Genomic DNA, 18,696 nt, shown 5'->3' with positions numbered 1-18,696 from the left:
AAATATGATCAAAATGTCATGATGTCGTTTTGTTATTTTTTATGACGTTAAATAAGTTTGACTTCCGTTCAATTTATGGAAGCCAACACAGTGGTGCAGCTGTCAGCATTGTCGTCTATAGGTCCAGGGTTCGAGTCCCGCCTTTGACTTCCTATGCGATAAACCAATAACCAAAAAGTAAAGTTTGTCACCCATTGTAATGATGAGTTGTGCATGTTGTCCATAATGTAAAACATTACATTCAAGCAAGAACATGCAATCCTCCACACTAAGTTCCAGGCCCACCATCAAAGTGTTGAGATGGCAACGCTGGCTTGGAACTGCACCATTTTGCTGTCTTTATTGCATGCTTGTCTGATTTATATGACTTATATAACTTTTAAACATGTTAGGGAAGAGCAATCAATGGTGTAGTGGTTGGCCATTGTTGCCTTCCAGTCAGAAGGTTGCAGGTTCGAGACCCACCCTGGAAAAGGTGACGTTAACATCTCCGATGAAAAGCCACTTCAAGGGTAAGAATTGAACCTGGAACTATCTGACTGGGAGTCAACAGCACTGACCACTACACCATAGTGCTTTCTTCAGTTACAAGTCAGACAAACATGCAATAAAGGCAGCACAACTTCACTTACTAGCGTTGTCATCTCACAATCAGGAAGTACTCGGTTCGATCAGGGGCTTGGAACTCTGTCTGTGGAGGATTGCATGTTCTTGCCTGGAGTGTGACTTTGTCACAATTACGACTACGTGATGTTTGTTTTCCATGTTAGTCGTCCATATTTTAAACGACATACTTTACTTTTGTTATTATTTATGCAGGAACATGCAAATTCCACATAGAAAGTCCCAGGCGGGAATCGAACCACGGACCTTTAGACTGAGACGACAACGTTGACAACAGTGCAGTTGTCAACGTTGTCGTTGCATGACATGTTGCATGTCGACTGAAATATGGTCAAAAAGTCACCTATAGCATGACGTTCAAAATAGGAAAAAAAAACTCCGGAGACTACAAACATTTTTATTCACTAAAATGTTTGGAAGTTTAGTCTGTACTTTACTTCACTGTTAAATTGTGTTTATGTTTATCCTGTTGTGAAATATAACTCAGTAGTCGGCAGGCTAACGGGTATAAATCAAAAGTCACATTATAATTAAAGCAGAGAAAGGTGTGCAAAATAATCTATTTTTTAAGATGAGAAAATGAAACCGTAAGAGCTCACAGAAGAACCAACATTTCAGGCACATCTCCACACTGAAAGAGTTTAACTTTGACTAAACTAGAACTGAGAACACGTCAGTTTCCAGCAACACGGCGCTCTTTGACTTCCGTGATTAGTGAAGTACGCGAGCCTTTAACGCCCTGGAAAAAAACATCTATAACCTCAGTGATTAATTTAAGAGTGAGTGGAGCGAGTTCAAACACAAACAAAAAAAAGTCTGCAGTGCCGTTAATATCGGCGGAGTCTAAATAATTTAGCAGAAACTGCCGGATGAATGGATTTCGAATTAAAAAAAAAAGCTTCCTTTTTTTTTCAGGAAAATAATTTCACTTCAAATGGCGCCACGCTCCGGGAAGAGGCGAATCCACCGGCTCAGAAGCGAGAGGTCCGAGTCGGGGGTCGTCCGGGTCGCTCATTAGATCACCTTCAGCCGCTTTAACTATTCCTCTAAAAGCGCCCACCTGCAGCTCGAGCGCTTTGATATGCCGGTAGGACGGCTGAGAGCCCGGGCACGTCGGGCGCAGCGTGTTATTCATGAGCATTGAATGGGGAGATGAGTAGCACTTAACAATGATGGGTTAGCTTCACACACACACACACACACACACACACACACACACACACACACACACACACACACCGAGAGCACTAAGATTCCTCCTACGATCGAGAGCGCCTCAACTTCTCATCATTTTATCTGCGACTTTTTCAAACGAAGGAACCTGCGCTAATGAAGCCACGTCGAGGGAGGGAGAGGGAAAAGGAAAGCCGAGGCGTCGTCACACCTGTCTGGTGATGAATCGCGGGGTGGTGGCCCGGTGGGCGTTCTGTTGCCGCGCCAGCGAGCCCAGAGAATCGGGCCGCGGGGGGGGGGGGGGGGGGGGGGGGCGTGGGGGAGGGAATAATTGAGAAATCGCAGGGTGAGACCGAAAGGAGAAGACGCACGAGAGACAGAGGGATGGAGGGAAAGAGAGGACAGAGAGAAAATGAAAATCACTCACTTGGAGCAGGGCCTTCTTAATTACTCTCCCCACATCCTGCCTCCACTCGGGTATGTCGGGGTTGAACTCGTCCAGATTCGGGGAGAAAGATAAAAGCAGAGATTTGAAGAATTCTGTCGAGGAGAGACGGGGGAGAATCAGCCATTAATTCACTCCGAGGGCATTATTCTCAGGGAGCCGTGCCAACTGTCATTTTGCTGGAGTTGAGTTTCAGGTAGTTAACACTTGATGAAAAGAAGAGGGTTTCTCATATCCCCCGCACTTCCCTTTTGGCTAAATGTACCAGATGCACTTCGAGATAATTAGAAAATGTCACAGCTTTACGCCAACCCGTCCTCTGGTAATGAATCATCGCATTTTACAGATACTTGCTGCTGGATTACTTCACTTCAAAATGAAGACATATTCTTTAGAGGTTCCAACAGTAATGTGATGTATTTTACTCCAGCAGGAAATGTTTTATTTTAGAATTATTATTTTTTTTTTTTTAGACTAAGTCAGACGAAGACGGCACGAGTGGGTGACGAGAATATAATGACGACTTGTTCCGATTTATCGACGGCGGATAAGAGCTCGGTTAACAAATACCGACCTTTGACTGCTATGGTCTTGGTGTCCTGCAGGATGCTGTTGGCTGCAGCCACTTGCACCGTGACGGTGTGCATCCCCTCGCTCGGGAAGGTGTGCGAGATACTGCCATCCAACGTTATCACCGGCTGCAGGCACAAGTTTGAAGGTGAATTCATACGTCTAATGTACGTGGCGCACGTTTTCTCTGCTCTATCGGGCCAATGCAACATTTCTCATGTTTATAGGTTTATTGGTTGGTGATACAGGAGGTTTATGGAAATGGGAGATTTGAATATCGTAGAAAGTATTGCGAGGATGAACTTTTAGCACACCGGTGCATTTTGGCAAAATGCTAACTTCAGCAAAATGCTAACCTCCGAATGCTATCTACTGCAAAGTACAGCTACCTCACGATGGCAGTGGAGGACAAATCAAGAGGATAATCGAAGTCAGTGAGATTCATCCTCTGGGGAACACGATAAATGTCGGTAGCAGGATTTCTGGCCAACCGTATTGCATATGTAGACAGACAGAGATGTTTCAATTGATAAGTGAACGTTTTAACCGGCTGTTGGCACTAGTAGAAATCGGTGGGGTAAATAAAGTTGGAAGGGATATCCTCTAGGGACCTTGAATATAGTCTGACTTCATGACAATCCATCGAAAGTTTGTCAAGATATATCCCTTCAAAACAAACATGTCAACCTCAAAGTGGCGACAGAGGACATGATGTCCAGTCAAGTCAGTGATAGTCATCCTCCGGGGAACATGATTTATATCAACATATATTTCACTTGACAAGTAAAAAAAAAACCTTACTGCTGGTAGAAATCAGGGGATAAATAAGAGGGAACCTTGAATATACACGGACTTTCTTTCATTGAAAGTTTGTCGAGACACACCTCTAAAAACAAAAATGCCAACCCCAAGATGGCGGAAAGAGGAGATCACCAAAGTCAGTGAGGTTCATCCTCCGGGCAACATGAATGTCTGTACAAACCTTCAAAGCACTGTTAAGATATTAAAGTCTGTACCGACCAATAGCAGGACTAAAAACACGCTTCAGTTTCAGGAATATGTGGCACGTTAACAACAGATTAAAGTAAGCTGGAAACTGCTGAGGACCTCCATCCCGATGAAGTCGAGAGTGGACAAAGTGGGTAAAGTGGTGGGCTGTGTTTTTCCAGCACATCCACGCGGTTAGCCTCAAAAGCAAATAACACGAGGGGATTAAGTACCTCCGTGTTGTTGCCGAGCCACCAGAAGTACGTGACGGTGCGGGAGTGGCTGGGCAAGACCACCGCCGTGATGTTGACCTCCTTGTTTCTTATGACCACGAAGGGAGCCAGAAGCTGGACGTGCTCCACCGGACCTGGGAGAAGAAAACACCACAGAGACGCGTGGACATCATGCAACAGCTACCTCTTAACAAGCCTTCGTCCAAAATTGTGATTCTCATTCAAAAACCCAAGACAAAAAAAAGAGCCAGCTGGCACGACGACAAATCCGCAGTACACGAAGTGCGGCGCTTTGTTTCGGGGAGAGAAATTCTCCGAGTACCACCCCTGGTGTCCTCTGTGAGAAACTGGGGAGCTGTCCAGGGTGCTGCTTTCAAATCCAATCTGGTGCATTTTTGGCATATGATCCCACCCCCACTCCACCTGCCTCCGTACCCTGAGGAGTATAAGTGAGTAAGAAAAATAGATGGAAGCAACAAAAAAAAAAATTGGGGAACAAATATCCTACAAACTCCCAGAAAAGATGTACTCAGAAGAGAGGAACTCTCGAGGTGAGCTTTTTTAATACGAAGTGATGGATGAAAAAAATAATAAATAATAACACGTAAAGGCCTCTTACTCTTTAGCCATTTTGGTGGCTTCTTGTTGACGGTGCAAATTGTTGTTGTTTTTATTTAAAAAGGAATAAAAATCTATTTTATATCCATGTAAAACATTAAACCGATGTAACAAATAGTTTTTTTTTTTTTTTTTTTTCCAATTTACTGCCGGATCTTTATATCATGCTGCAATAATTGCAAAGTGAGTCATACCTACTTTCCCATTTAGACAGTATGAAGCTCACGCTGACAGGTGGAGACGACCTCACGGGTGAGACATTACTGTGTGTGCGTGTGTGTGTGTGTGTGACAGGACGCTTAACGACACATGAAACGATATGTTTGTGATCTCGGTCTGAGATTCCTTTTTTTTTTTGCTTCCTGAATCCAATCAAGTTATGACAGAACAATTATTATTAAGACCTCAGAAGGAAGGAAGGAAGGAAATTGGCTGTTTTTGTATTTTATTTTATTTTTTTTACATTTCATCTCTGTCGGAGGGAAAATAATGCTCAGAAGAATTTTCTTCCAGCCCGCTGTGTCTCTAAAGAATGAAAGCATTCATTACATTCTTACTGGTGGGAGGAGTGTTTTTTTTAAAATTTTTTTAAATAGACTGTGGATTCCTTCAACTAATAACTTCAATGAATCACCTGAATCACAAAGTGCATGTTAGTTTTACTGCATTTCACGGATAAACTATCCGATAGATAAACATGTTCTTCAACCACAAACACTCTGAAGCTGTAGAGGAGGAGGATGAGGGGGGGGGGGGGGGCAGCCACACGCGTTGGCGCTTCACCTCGATTGACAAAAACTAAATTTTAGCGCGAGTTCCACTCCGAACACGCTGTTGTTGCACCAGCGTTACTTTGTGTGACGCAGAAACTGAAATTGCAATTTAAAAAAAAAAAAAAAAAAAATGGGGGGGGGTGGGTGTCAAATAAAACATATTTGGCTGTGAAACAGACCTCTTTGTTTGCGAGTCATAAAACTTGATTTTTGGGAGCTGCTCTTGTCATAATAGGTATTTTATTTGTCTTAACACTCGAGTGTAAACAGGTCTTACAGCTCGTATTGGTTCACGATTATCGACAGCGTGCAGTATTTCTGTATTTCAACGGCCTACTTACGGTTACAAATATTAAGTGTGGCAAATGACTCACGACTGAATATACATTTTGTTTTAAGAGTAAATGACAAAATTGACCAAACTGTGACACCCCCCTCCCCCCCTCCCCCGCCCCCCCCCCCCCAAAAAAAGACTTATACAGATATACATATATAAAAGACTTCTACTTGTCATAGAGGCAGACGACGGATCAGACCAGGTTTACCTGCACAAAATATATAATAAGTACACAAATATAATATCAGCCGTGATCTTGTTCTTCATCTTGTGCTCGAAAACAGTAAAAATATTGTCTGTAATTTTTAGTTGGTCTGAGCTGATATTTCTTTCAAAACTAACGAGAATGCCGGAGAACATTTTTTTTGCACCGACGTCGTCACGTTGAGATAAACTCTTTTCTGTGATCAGGTCTTCCTGAGTTTGTTACCGTTACTGATGGAAACATAAAAAAAATTTTTTTTAAAAAATATTTAAAAAAGTCCCTCTCGCACTGAAAATATGTCGACGCCATCATGTGCTGTATTTTGTGACGGTACCTCCCGAGTAGTGCCCGCAAACCTCCCCACTAAGAACCTAATAGGACCTGACGGGGGTCCGGGGCTGCTTCCCACTAATCCCGGGGAATGAAGCTTTGCTGCCGTGGACACATGTAATTCACTGCTTTCGTGGAAGAGCTCCAAGCGGAGGTTTCGCGTAGCGCCGTGGTCCGGGGTGCTCGCCTCGTCTCGCCGAGGCTTCTGTTCGCTCTCATCCTCTTTAACCAGAACTAATCTTTATCCCCACTCCGACTGTGTTGTTTGCGCGTGCGCGCCGAACGAGACAAGGTGAGAAAGTCATTTGGTATTAAATACGCTCAGCTGAGGAATCATTGTACTCAGGGTTTTTTTTTTTTTTTTTTTTTTTTTTGGGGGGGGGGGGGGCAGAGAGGGGGGGGGGTCGGCATTTCTCCCTTCAGTGCGAAATAAACCGCGCTGAAACTACCGCCGTCGGACGTACGAATGCCGAGCACACCGGCTGACGCGTCAGGACGGCGAGAGGGTAAATTGAAGTGGATCGAACCGATCGGGGAAAAGAGGAACTTAACGAGACGGAGACGGGATTCAACGCTCGCCGAGAGCAGCTTGTATTCTTCCCGCGGAAGGGTCGACGTGATCCAGTGTTTTGGCGGCTGCGCTGCGAGCAGGAGAGCATGGCCAGCCTGAGATTTGTTGCGTTTGCCGCCGCCGCCGCCGTGTTGTGCTGTTGTATCCTCGCGTAACTGCCTGTTTGCCGCAGCAGCCTCAGAGGCCCGCTTCCCCCCCCCCTACTCCCGTCTCTGCCCACAGTAGCATCTTGCATAAGCAAGTTTGTTATGACCTTTCCCCTCTGTCCCCCCAAAATAAATTGTTGTTGTTGTTGTTTATCCCAGGCGCCGAGTCGCATCATCTCGCGTATCGGTCACCTCGGATGAGTTCAGCAGGCATCGCCGGCGCGGCCGTCATTCAGGTCAACGTATTTTAGCGTCTGAAGCTACCCATTATGAAATGGAAAGACGTTCCATGTTTGTCTCCTTAATGACGTGGGAAAAAAAAAACAAAAAAAAACAACAACAACAAACAAACACACAGCAGTTTGTTGATGTCGCGCACTCTTTCGGCAGCGACATGGGGGTGTTAGCTCGCAGCTGTTTACAGTTGTGGCGATATATGATATACAGACAAAAGAAACTATCACAACGTGAAAATCTTGCTGCTGCATTTAGAAGAACGCGAACACTCACAGGTGACGTGCAGGAAGAGCGTGGTGGTGTCGTAGCCCAGCGTGTTCTCCGCCAGCGCCGTGACACGGAAGATCCCCGCGGACTTGTACACGTGCTTGATGCCCTCCTCGGTCCAGCTCAGGTTGGAGTAGGACACGGCGGTGCCGTCGCCGAAGTCCAGCTGGACGTTCGTCCGCATGGAGTCCCCCTGAAACGCAGCGACCCGCAAATGCAGAAAGGAAAAAAAAAAAAAACTGTAAAGGCCGCGACCACGTTCTCCAGAAAGTACACGGGACCCCGCCGGGAATTAACGCACGCACACAAATGAAGCACGGAGACTTCTCTGGGTAATTTTGAAGAATTAACACCTCGGTCAGATGTGACTGCGAAGGCTTGACTGGCTGCGATTTCCATCCACAGCTGCAACCTCAATAAAAGAATAATAGTTATCAGGTGGGATTTTTTTTTTTTTTTTTTTTTTTTGGAGTTTCAACGCCCGACCACTCACGTCCACTTTAAAAAGCAGGAAACGGGCTGCAAATCAGTCGCAGCCTGTTTTTTTTTTTGCCGGACTATCGCTCACGACTTTTCTTCGCCGTAATTATCGTCTGCGAATTGCGGCTCAGCCACTCTGAAGGGCACTCAGCCACCAGTGGCGGTGAGGAAGAACGATGACGTTGAAGTCCAGCAGGTTTTGGGGTTTTTCTCTCGTTTTTTTTTTTTTTTTTTTTTATATCTAGTTGCAGCAGCGGTCGAGCGTCCGAGCGCACCGATTGGTTAAAGCTGCTCCCGTCGTTTCAAAACGAACCCGAGGTTCCCTCGCCCAGTACTCCCTCAGGAGTGTACCTAAATTATTGTCTGGGTACGCCAGGAGAGTCCCTGAAGTAAAAAAAAAAAAAAAAAAAATCCACTGAAAGGCTGGCGAGAAAAACAGCACTGCAAAAATAATAACCAGCACTTCAATTACATTTTTTTTTTATTAAACAAAGATAAAACAGAGATAATTGTTGTTTTTTTTGGTGCCAAGGAAGAACGATTGAAAGTCAGAGCTCAGCTTCAATCACAGATGTTAAAAAAAAAACCACAAACCGAGCCAGAAATCACGTATCGGTGTCGTCATGGATTCAGACCTCAATCTGAAGAGCCGTGTTAAGACAATTACAAAGTCAGTTTACTGTCACCTGAAGAATATATCAAGGGATTAGAGGATTTATGTCTCAACAGGATTTGGAAAAAGTTGCATTTATCTTCAGTAGACTCGATTACTGTGACGGTGTGTTTACAGGTCTCAAAAAAAAAAAAAAAAAAAAAAGAAGAAAGAAACCGGATCACATCACTCCAGTTCTGAGGTCTTTACATTGGCGAACAAAGAGTCGACTTTAAAATCTTGCTGGTTGGTCTGTGAAGCACTGAATGGTTTTGGGCCAAAGTACATTTCTGATCTGCTGGTACCTCATGAACCGTCCAGACCCCCTCGGGTCGTCTGGGACGGGTCTCCTTTCTGTTCCCTGAGTCGGAACGAAGACTTTTTCTGTTTGCTGCCTTTCACTGAACCGGATTTGAGGATCTTGATGAATCTCTTGCGTTTCTGTATTTTACTACTGTATTTTATGTCTTAAACTGAACTGTAACTTTTATCCTATTTTTTTGTTGTTGCTTGCTTCATGTTTTAATCACAGTTCTTAATTGTTTTTCAAACGTCCTTTTCTTTTGACTCATGTTTTGATGCTTTTATGTGAAGCACTTTGAATTGCCTTGTCGTTGAAATGTGCTCTACAAATGAACTTGCCTTGCCTAAAGAGCCAGACATTCCTCCGGGAGACGGTGGAGACCAAAACGGAGTTAAAACAGTGGACCTTATACTCACCAGAGTCCAAACTAATCATAATGTGGGACGTTGTTGAAGCACCGAAGCGCACGCAAGGCAGCGCGCACTGTTAAGTTGTGCTCATGTCTCTAAGGTTGTTTCACAACTGTGGAGGCAAGTTTACACAGACGTGTCAATAATGTAGCCTCGTTGTGGTGCAACTGTCCGATTTCGCGTGTCCCTTGCAAATATTTCAAAATAAAATGCCCGTTCAGAAATGAAAAGTTTACGTCTACCGAAACACTCGAGGGCTTTTAATTTGAAACAGGGCAAGCAGTGGCGGATCAAAACGAGGCCTCGAGACGACGTCGCGAATCAGTCGATACAACTCAAATGTAAATGTGACAACATTGACTTTTTTTTTTTTTCCATTTGATTTATTGGCTCTCTTGCACGACGTACGCTTTAGAGATGATTGGATTATCAAGCACTTAAAAAACTGAAATACATTTTCAACGGATCAAGCGAAACCTTGAACACAACACCTAAAAGGACGTGTGAATAAGCAACTGTTTGTTCAACAATGTGTTTACTGTATGGCGGCATGAGTCAATGCTGTGTTCACAACTCCCTTTCACTGCCCCTAAGTGGCCCCAAAAAAAAAAAAAAAAATCAAAGCAGCAATTGCAGGTTTAATGGCTTGGAAAAATGTTTTGCAAGCAGTGTAAATTATATATAAACGCGCAGAGAAGTTTACATTTTGGGAAAACACTTTTCAGTATTTCTGCCCTTACAGCCAGACAAGCTCTCGGCAGGCGGACTCGTTCGTAGACATACAGTAAGTTTAACCATCTGAGGACCGCTTCTGCAGCCGCAGTTTTTATTTAGAAGTCTGTGGGTGGTTCATATTTCAAAGCTGCACGCTGCACTTCAAATCTATGCGCCGTGATCTTACAGTGTGTAAGACGAGAAGGGAATCGGCTCTTGGCGAACGCTCATTTTAATCAAAGTGTATAGTCAGGCTATATAATTATGCCACTTGGTTATAATTACATCGTTTCATAATTACAGTTACTTTTCAGTTATTCCGCATGCAGACTTTAAGTATTGATGGCTCTTCAAGTCGGTAAAGTTCTGTCTGAAAAGTTAAGAGGAAAAAAGAAATTCATCAGAGGCGTTAAGGTTCTTTGTTTTGCACGAATTTCGCACCGGTGAACTTTTACGTCATGAACGCTGGAATATCTTTTGCAGACGAGATGATTCATGAGCGAAATCACTATAAGCAATCGTTTTTACTTTGCTTGGTCCTTTTCGGCTCTTAATGTCTTAAAATATCGATCCCCTCGTGTTATCCATGTCGGATCGTGGAATTTGTAAAAAAAAGGATTTGCGTGCGAGTTCGACCGCGTGTGCAGGAGAAGAGGAAAACTGAATTGTGCGTGCGCGTCTGTGGAAAGCCGCAACCCAACCCCCCCTCCCACCCGCCCACCCCACCGCCGCCGCGTTTGCCTTCGGATGGTGTGCGAGCCTTCAGCCGCCTGCACGGCCTCCTCTAGGAATCACATCTGGCACAACCCGAGCATCAGCCCGTAGCGGGAGCGTGGGTGGCTCCAGCTGCCACGGCGACCAAATCTGCGCTCCTCCTCCCAGGCCCGTGAAGTCAAACTCCCAGCCTCCCCCTTGGCACATCGTAGCGGCGGCGCTACCGGGATCTTCATTTTGTACCACCGCATTAGCATGCCGGCTCCGCCAGAAAGAAAAAAAAAAACAACAAAAAAACGCACAATGGAGCAGAAATAAATACACCTATTGTTCCGCTTCCTGCTCTTTGGCTCTCGCCTCCCCTCGCTACCCGAGTCCCGTCTTTGTGCGCTTCTGAGTGTGAAGACGCGGGAGGTTTGGTTCGGAGGCTTGTGGGGATATTTTGTGTCACTCTGCCTGGAAAATGATATCCCTGATAAGTCTGGAGAGAATAGAGAGGAGCTAAGAACAGGCTTTGACAGCGCCGGCATTGTTGAGAACTCTAATGAGCTGGCATGCAAACAGGACTCTGGCTCCGTGGCGCCGATGTCACTCAAGCGCTTCCCGGTGTCTGCCGTCCGCTCTGGTGTTCACGCCCGCTCTCTGTATCGGCCACAATGGGATTCTCTAATCTGCATGAGAGTGATGCTGACCCGTCTCTCTAAATGTCACTCTTTGTGTGCCTGTCTCCCGGGGACGAGCAGATCCAAACACACATCGTGGGCTGGAGCCCCCGAGGCCCGGGACGTCACTGTTGGTTCGCAATGAAGGCACCGTTGTGCGGCTCGACAGGGGTTTGGATACACAAGGCCAGCGTTTGTTCAGGTGCGTGTCAGACCTGGACCGAACAGCGCCGACGTGATGGGTGACAACAAAATACGCTGCCGCTGCTGAATCGTTCGGGAACATCGTTCCGGGTAACGTGTCCGGCAGACAGCGCGGAGTCCAGGCTGTGTTCATGCAGGCCAATTACGTTGTTTAAAACACTTGTGTTTAATGCCACTATGAGCAATATTTTGTAGGATAAACACAGAAATGACGAGATTAATGGGCGGGCAGAAGGCACACGGCTTTCACACAATGGCAGCAACAAAACAAGCAGCAAACCTAGTGTGAAGTCACCCACTCTGCAGTGTAGAAGCTCCCAGTCTGGCGTTTTGGCCGTCGCCGTCTTGGTTTTGTTGAGCAACGAGTGATCAAATTTGGTTCACCCGAGGTCACTATGCCCCGCCCACCTACACAAGCAACCCGAATGCATTCCGGACATGTCAATCAGACCAGATACGCCCCACCCCCCAAACGTAGCTGTCTTTGAGGCCTGATATCTAATCAAGGATGAAAGTATTTTCAGAGGGACCACCAGAACACTGATCAGAAGGAGGCAATTTAGCTAATGACACCATAATGACTTCTGGAAAACATTTATTAACTTTGTATTTTATGAGAGAAGTTGACGCTCTTTGAATAGGAGTCTACGGAGCCAGAGGTTTTTTGGAGACAGACCCTAGTGGCCCTCAGTGGTTTTGCAATTTAGGAAACTTCTGCACTGGCTTTTGGCCACTTAATTTTCATCAGGTGGCCGAAACCACAATACCATCTGAATAGCATTGTTACCGTAAATACTGGATACAGTTTGCTATCCCATTTTCACAACACACAACTTTATAGTTTTTAACATGTCAGTGTTGTGTTCAGAGCTCGTTATGCTGCCCCCAAGTGGCCAAAGCAGTCTGTTTATTCATGTTTTAAACACCACATTTACATGAACACACGCGTTTCTTTGTTTCCGTGAAAAGAGTGACAAGACAAGATGTTTTTGTACCCAAGTAACATGGTTATTTTACACAAATGGAAAACCAATTGAAATAAGAGAAAAACATATTTTTGAAACTAGTCAAACAAGTCAAAGTACGTCCCTCCAATGTTGTGACTGCACAGAGCTTGAACATGATCACTGCAGTTAATATTTTAGCTGGGAATCCTCAGTAGTCGCGGCTGTCATGTTCGATCGCAACGTTTCGTCGGCGGGAGACTCATCTTTCTTTTTCCACTGGGGCACAAATAGGTTTTCGCAAAACGATAACACTTGCGAGAACAACTGCGGGACATTTTTTTTCTCCCAAATGTGAAACAGAGAAGTGGCGGATAAAACTTCAAAGTGACACGACAACTGTTAGGCAGATCACAGGGAGCTCATATTAACCACGAAGGAAACACCGTGTGAACATTCAGAACTTGTACCACTATGGGCGGCTGTTGAACCGGGGATGCTGTGTAACGTAGAGCCGGCTCACCGCTGCGACGAGGGACGGGACTGCAGATTTCTATCAAGCTGACGCCAAGTGATTCTATTGACTCAATAGTACGAATACGTCTTTCCAAGTCTTCACACCTTGAGGGGGTAATTAAAAAGACACAATAAAATCAAATAGCTTAAAGAGCTGTAAAATAAAAGAAAAGGGACGTAGCATGCTGTCGGCAGCGTCTGCTCTCCAACTTATGCGCAGAGCTGCCAAACTTGTGGTTACTCCGGCGCTGCCAGCAGAAGCGAAGCCAAATCTGATTCATGACAGCACTGAACCAAGAGGGAAGCCGGTTTATCCAGTCCTTGTCACCATCTGAGTTCATCTGTCGCACTCGTTGTTTTCATCCTTCTGAGAGCTACTCGTGTTGATTAACATTTATTCACGCAGCTGAGCTCCACCCCAAACCAGCTGAATAAGCTTCTTTTATGTGAACAATAACAAGTTGACGCTCAACACAGACATTTTGTATCACAACAGCGTAAATTCAACAGCACGTGCATGCTTTTTTCAGTGTGCTTTTAATTTGAAAAGTCGGAGCATTCAGCAACTTTGATCTCTCACTCAATCAGTGATAGACGTTCGCTTTGTTAGCTCCGCCCTGCTGTTGCGGTGCAGCCAAAAATACTGCATTTATGTATGAGCTCAGTGTGAAAGTCTCGGCTGGGTTTCTGTCCTCTGATCTCTTCCTATGTGAATTCACTATACATGTAACTGGTAGAGAGAAAATCAAGTGTCTCAGATTGCTTTGATGCTGAATATGGAGCATTTAAATTCTTCATGAATTGTTTGAGACCGGGTCGATGTCATTTAGGCACGAGCCCGTCATTTCACTGCCAACTGTTTACAGTCACTTTTACGAAGACCATCTGTAGGTGTAAACATCGCGTTGCGTAACAATACGAACTCGGAGTGGTGCCGACCGTAACGTGAAACCAAAACATGTGTCCGTTTCTTCCTTCTTTCTAAGTCTATTTTTAAACGTGGATGTGAGCCACCGAGTTTTCTACCCATTAAATTTTTAATGCCATTTGCTCTCCCCAAGAAATACAGCTATTGCGGGCTTCATGAATATAAATTAAACTTAGAATTCATCTTGAGAATTTTCTCAAATAGGGCTGATGCCACAAGGATTCTTTTCCCCACCCTTCTCTACTTTTATCGCGTCGTGCCCCCCACCCCCATCAGAGACTCACTCTTAATGAAAGAAATCAGGCCTCGATTCCTCAACTCATCACGCAGTAATATGAGGACTGGGCCCCGGACCCAGAGGGACGCACACTTACCTTGAGCTCTTCCTGGAAAACACTCCCGTTGCTAAAGCCCCAAAGCCTGCTGTTATTATCGTCCGACCGTACTCTGCCCGAGAAACATGGGAGGCAGTTTCCTAGTGACCACGCAGCCCGGCGGACTTGGCTCTGAATACAGTGCCTCTCACTCAATAACACGGTCTCCAGTGAGGTCCTTTATTCCTGCTTCTGGCTCAGAGCTTGGGTTGCGTAGGCGATTTGGGACACATTTGACTCTATTAAGCTTTTGGAGAGTGTTTAAAATGTGGTTACTGTTAAGAAAATTACCAGCTGGTACTCAAACTTCGGCATTTGTGCTTCAAGGTTTAGAAAAAAAACATCTTAGAACATTGTTGCACTTTGGTCTCATTCGTAGCATGCAACAATCATATTTACCTTCAATTTTATGTAATTTTTTTTACAACATTCAGTTGTCGAAGTAAGGACACAACATGTTTACAGTTCTCTTGATTCGGTTAAAATGCATTTACATGTTTTAAGTACCACAAGATCCAGTCATCTTTAAAGTGTCATCCAGTAGAGCCGATAAAAACAAATGGAACAGTCAAAGTTATATTGACATTTAGGTGTATTGATTGACGTCAACTTGAATCCCCGTTTTGATCTGCTCCCTTTTGCCACGTTAAAGTTGCATTATACTTATCAATTCCTGTATCTGTTTCAAAATAAAAGCATTCTCGCATTTCAACAGATGGAAACCCTATATTTCATGACAGATCTTTTATTGTGAAACATTTGCAGAAATATTTTGTGACCAAAATCACACTTTAAAAGACTTTAAAGGAACAATAATTGAAAATAGCTGGATTATTAGCATTATTATGTTAATTAATCATTTGCTTAATTAAATAGCTAGGCCACATTATTGACTGTCGTACGTAAACTTGCCACCACACACCTGACTGGGTGTCATTAGCATAACATATGAACATGTGCAGTGGATCCGGATTACGTTGCCTAGAGTCAACAAGTACCACCTGAACAATGGACCCAGTATTGAGCCCTGAGGGACCCCATATATGATGTTAACTTTCCAAGACAGAAAATGTATCTGTCAAAGGGTTTTTCTGACTCATAGTGGCCAAACATCTATTAATGCAGCTTTAGGTAAAAATAAAATGAATAATAGTTATGTATCTAGTCTAGTGAAAATGTGTCCTGTTGGTTGTGTTCTCACCTCATCCAGATGCACCAGGAAGGTGACGTTGGTGCCCAGGTTGGCGGTGAGTTTTCCATCTTTGGTGGTCAGCACGAGGCCTTTAGGAGGTCTGTTGGGGCACTGCTGCTTTCTGGCCGTGTACATTTCTTTAACTCCTTTAGTGCAGTTGTTCAGCACCACTTTACGGTACCTTTGCAAAGATCCCCCCCCCCCCCAAAAAAAGACATTTTTAGTGGTTCTTCTTCTTCTTCGAATTCTTTTTTTTTTTTTTTTTTTCCCTAATTGCCGAGATGCTCCATGAGTTTGAGGTTTAAAGACAATTCTGTTAAATTTCGGCAGAGCGCAGCTGTTGTGTCTGAACAGCCTCCCGGACTAGATGACAACTGACAACACAAGCAGTGTCAGAGGCTGAGACACCTTGGGAAGCTTCATCACAGCGGCAGTGAATAAAACACTCGCACTGTGATTAAGCGCCGTGCGGCGTCTGTCCCTCCGGGAGTCCAAAGCGACCACACGGGACGCATTTCTGTGGCACAACAAAGAAAAATTGGATTGTAATGGAAAGTAAATGATCACACTGAAGACACAAAAAAACCCACCACAAGGCTTTGTTCATGAGAAGGAATTATCACTCGTGTTTAGACCCGACGTGATGCACTGCAGTGGTAGTTATTTTACCTTTAGGGATGTGGAAATAAATTAGTACACTGACACCAAGTTCAGCCGAGTAGAGAGATGACGGCGTTAAAACAAAGCAGAGACGCTCCGATCAATTGGCCACTGACTGGAAATGGTCGCTATTGATTAAAAGCGTTTGATTGGTGGTCCCCAGTCGAGCACATACAACGACTGCGAAAGAAGTTAAACAACGTTACTTAAACGGTGTTTCCGGTGTCGGATTCATCGCAGACACTTCCATCACACAGCCTCAGACCGGTGGATGAAGCACCTCTCAGGTCCTTGACTTACAGCGAGGTCATGTACTGTAATGCGGTAATGCAGCTCACTGCTCTCAAACGTGAACAGGCTTCAGCCTTTTATGGTGTGTTCGTAATTTCGGATCAGATTCCCTGCTCAAAGATATACGGATATATTTAAAAAGTTAACATTTTGCCTAAAGAAGGAGAAAACTTAACTGTTGTTTTTGCAGGTGATGTATAAAGGAGAGCTCGAAGATGGTGCCCGCTCGCATTGAATGAAAATTGCTCGCCTGACGGTTAAACAAAAACATTTTTTTTTCTAACTTCCGGGTTTTCTTCCATGTTGTGTGGCCCACTGCATATTGTGATGACGACATGAAAGTTAAAAGACTTCTTACAAAAAACGTTTTTTTTTGGGCCTCAGAGTATTTTTGTTGTTGCAATACCACAAATGGCCACTACAACAAAATGGCAGCAAGAAGCTTCTGGAAACTGGCCAATCAGAAGAGGGCGTAGTCACCGGGACGGTTAAGATAGTTCAGAGAGAGTGAAAACTTCCGGTTTCGGAGGCTGAACTGAGGGCCGCTTACATAAACATCGTGCAAAAATAATGCATTTCTCCTTTAACGCTGCTAACTTTAAAGCTCTTTGCTAAACAGATGAACATTTGCAGGATCGTGTGTTAGAATCGCAACTGCGTTTGGCAGATGCTCCCGCCATGAATACGGTGTGTGTGTGTGTGTGTGTGTGTGTGTGTGTGTGTGTGTGTGTGTGTGTGTGTGTGTGTGTGTGTGTGTGTGTGTGTGATACCATATTCAATCTGTGTTCAGTATCTGCTCGGATATTCATGAGAAAGCCTCCGAAATGAAACATAAATAAGTAAAATAATAAATAATAAATCACAGAGTCCTCACCCTGTGCTGTTGAGGTAGTTCTGGCCTTGGCTGCAGCTCCTGGACACGGTGGACGGATTGAACCAAAAGGACGGCCGGCAGTTCCCGTCGCCGCGCCGCTCATATCCATAATCACTGTTAGACAACAGAGAACATCCACACAGCACCTGATCAATATCAGCATGTGAACAGGGACCGTAGTGTCCGACAGCGCGCTCCGCATTCACTTCTTATCTGTCTCTTCGTAGCCGGTGACCAGGGGCCCGTCTGGCACGGAGACGCGTCATTATTATGTATTGATTAAGGCTGCTGTTGAAAAATGTACCGCAGCTAGTGTGCAGCTGTGTGTGTGTGTGTGTGTGTGTGTGTGTGTGTGTGTGTGTGTGTGTGTGTGTGTGTGTGGAAACACACTCCGGAGGCGAGCGTTTTGCTGCCGTACATAAGGATGACTAACTCTCAGCTGCCTGCCAGCGCCTCCAATCACAACATGATTTACATGTAGCAGAGCAAGGTGAGCAAGTGTCCGTTCTAATAACGGTCATGACATTGATTTATCAATTAATTACCCGGCAAGAACAAATAAACAAAACTAACAACACCGCAGCTGACTAGTCCAGTTTGATTCTGTGAGTACGGCAGTGTGAAGTATTCATTAACGGGCTGTCAGGGCTGGTTGCTTGCACAGGTGCACGTGGCCAAGATGGGTGAAAGGTCAGAACGGAGTTCATTTTGGGGAAAAAAACAACCCTGAATGTTAAAAGTGAGACTGTGAAAACTGTATTTGCACAGAGGACTGCAAATATTCCAGTAAATCACTTTAAGTTATTAAAACCACCAATTAATTTATCTTTTAATCTGACATTTTTTTTTTTTTTTTAGGTTGCCGTGAAACATTTACATTACAAAAGAAATCAATTTAAAAACAACTGACTTTTCAGTTTTCGGTCTTTTGCAAAAAAAAACTTTTTTACACCAAAATTGAACTTTTTAAAAAGAGAATTATATTTAATAAACCATTTCGTTTTCTATTTAGCAAAGTAGCTTCTCAATGTATCTTTCTGTATATGTAACGATGAGAAGGTTAAAAACCCCTCTCGTGTCCGTGCAGGACATGTGAAGCTGAAACTAGCGTGTGATTAGCTTAGTTTAATTTTCCTATTCATTTCAGCCTGATGCGTCTCCCACAAATGTGTCTGTCGTGTCGAGGGTCAAGCTGACGTTGCTCTTTTCACCTCCGTTGCAGAGATTCAGTGAAACTAGGAGTCGCACAAAATAAATAAAA

At 44.4% G+C, this 18,696-nt stretch overlaps 1 protein-coding gene across 1 annotated transcript in view; it reads right to left on the bottom strand.

Annotated features, from left to right (window-relative positions):
* Window positions 1-2,002: 2,002 nt before the first annotated feature.
* Window positions 2,003-18,696, bottom strand: part of sorcs3a (sortilin related VPS10 domain containing receptor 3a) — a 172,571-nt gene continuing 155,877 nt past the window's right edge. Inside the window, exons 17-22 of the mRNA XM_069719088.1 lie at window positions 17,436-17,549; window positions 15,620-15,791; window positions 7,523-7,709; window positions 4,033-4,166; window positions 2,817-2,940; window positions 2,003-2,337 (exon numbers count right to left, since the gene is read on the bottom strand). Coding sequence (XP_069575189.1) covers window positions 2,003-2,337; window positions 2,817-2,940; window positions 4,033-4,166; window positions 7,523-7,709; window positions 15,620-15,791; window positions 17,436-17,549 — 1,066 coding nt within the window. The remainder of the gene's footprint in view (window positions 2,338-2,816; window positions 2,941-4,032; window positions 4,167-7,522; window positions 7,710-15,619; window positions 15,792-17,435; window positions 17,550-18,696) is intronic.

The sequence above is a fragment of the Brachyistius frenatus genome, unplaced genomic scaffold, assembly GCF_029030835.1.
Source record: "Brachyistius frenatus isolate BFR_SWC_R1_liver_20210118 unplaced genomic scaffold, ASM2903083v1 Contig_206, whole genome shotgun sequence".
Classification (NCBI taxonomy): domain Eukaryota; kingdom Metazoa; phylum Chordata; class Actinopteri; family Embiotocidae; genus Brachyistius; species Brachyistius frenatus.
This window is presented reverse-complemented; position numbering and strand designations above follow the sequence as displayed.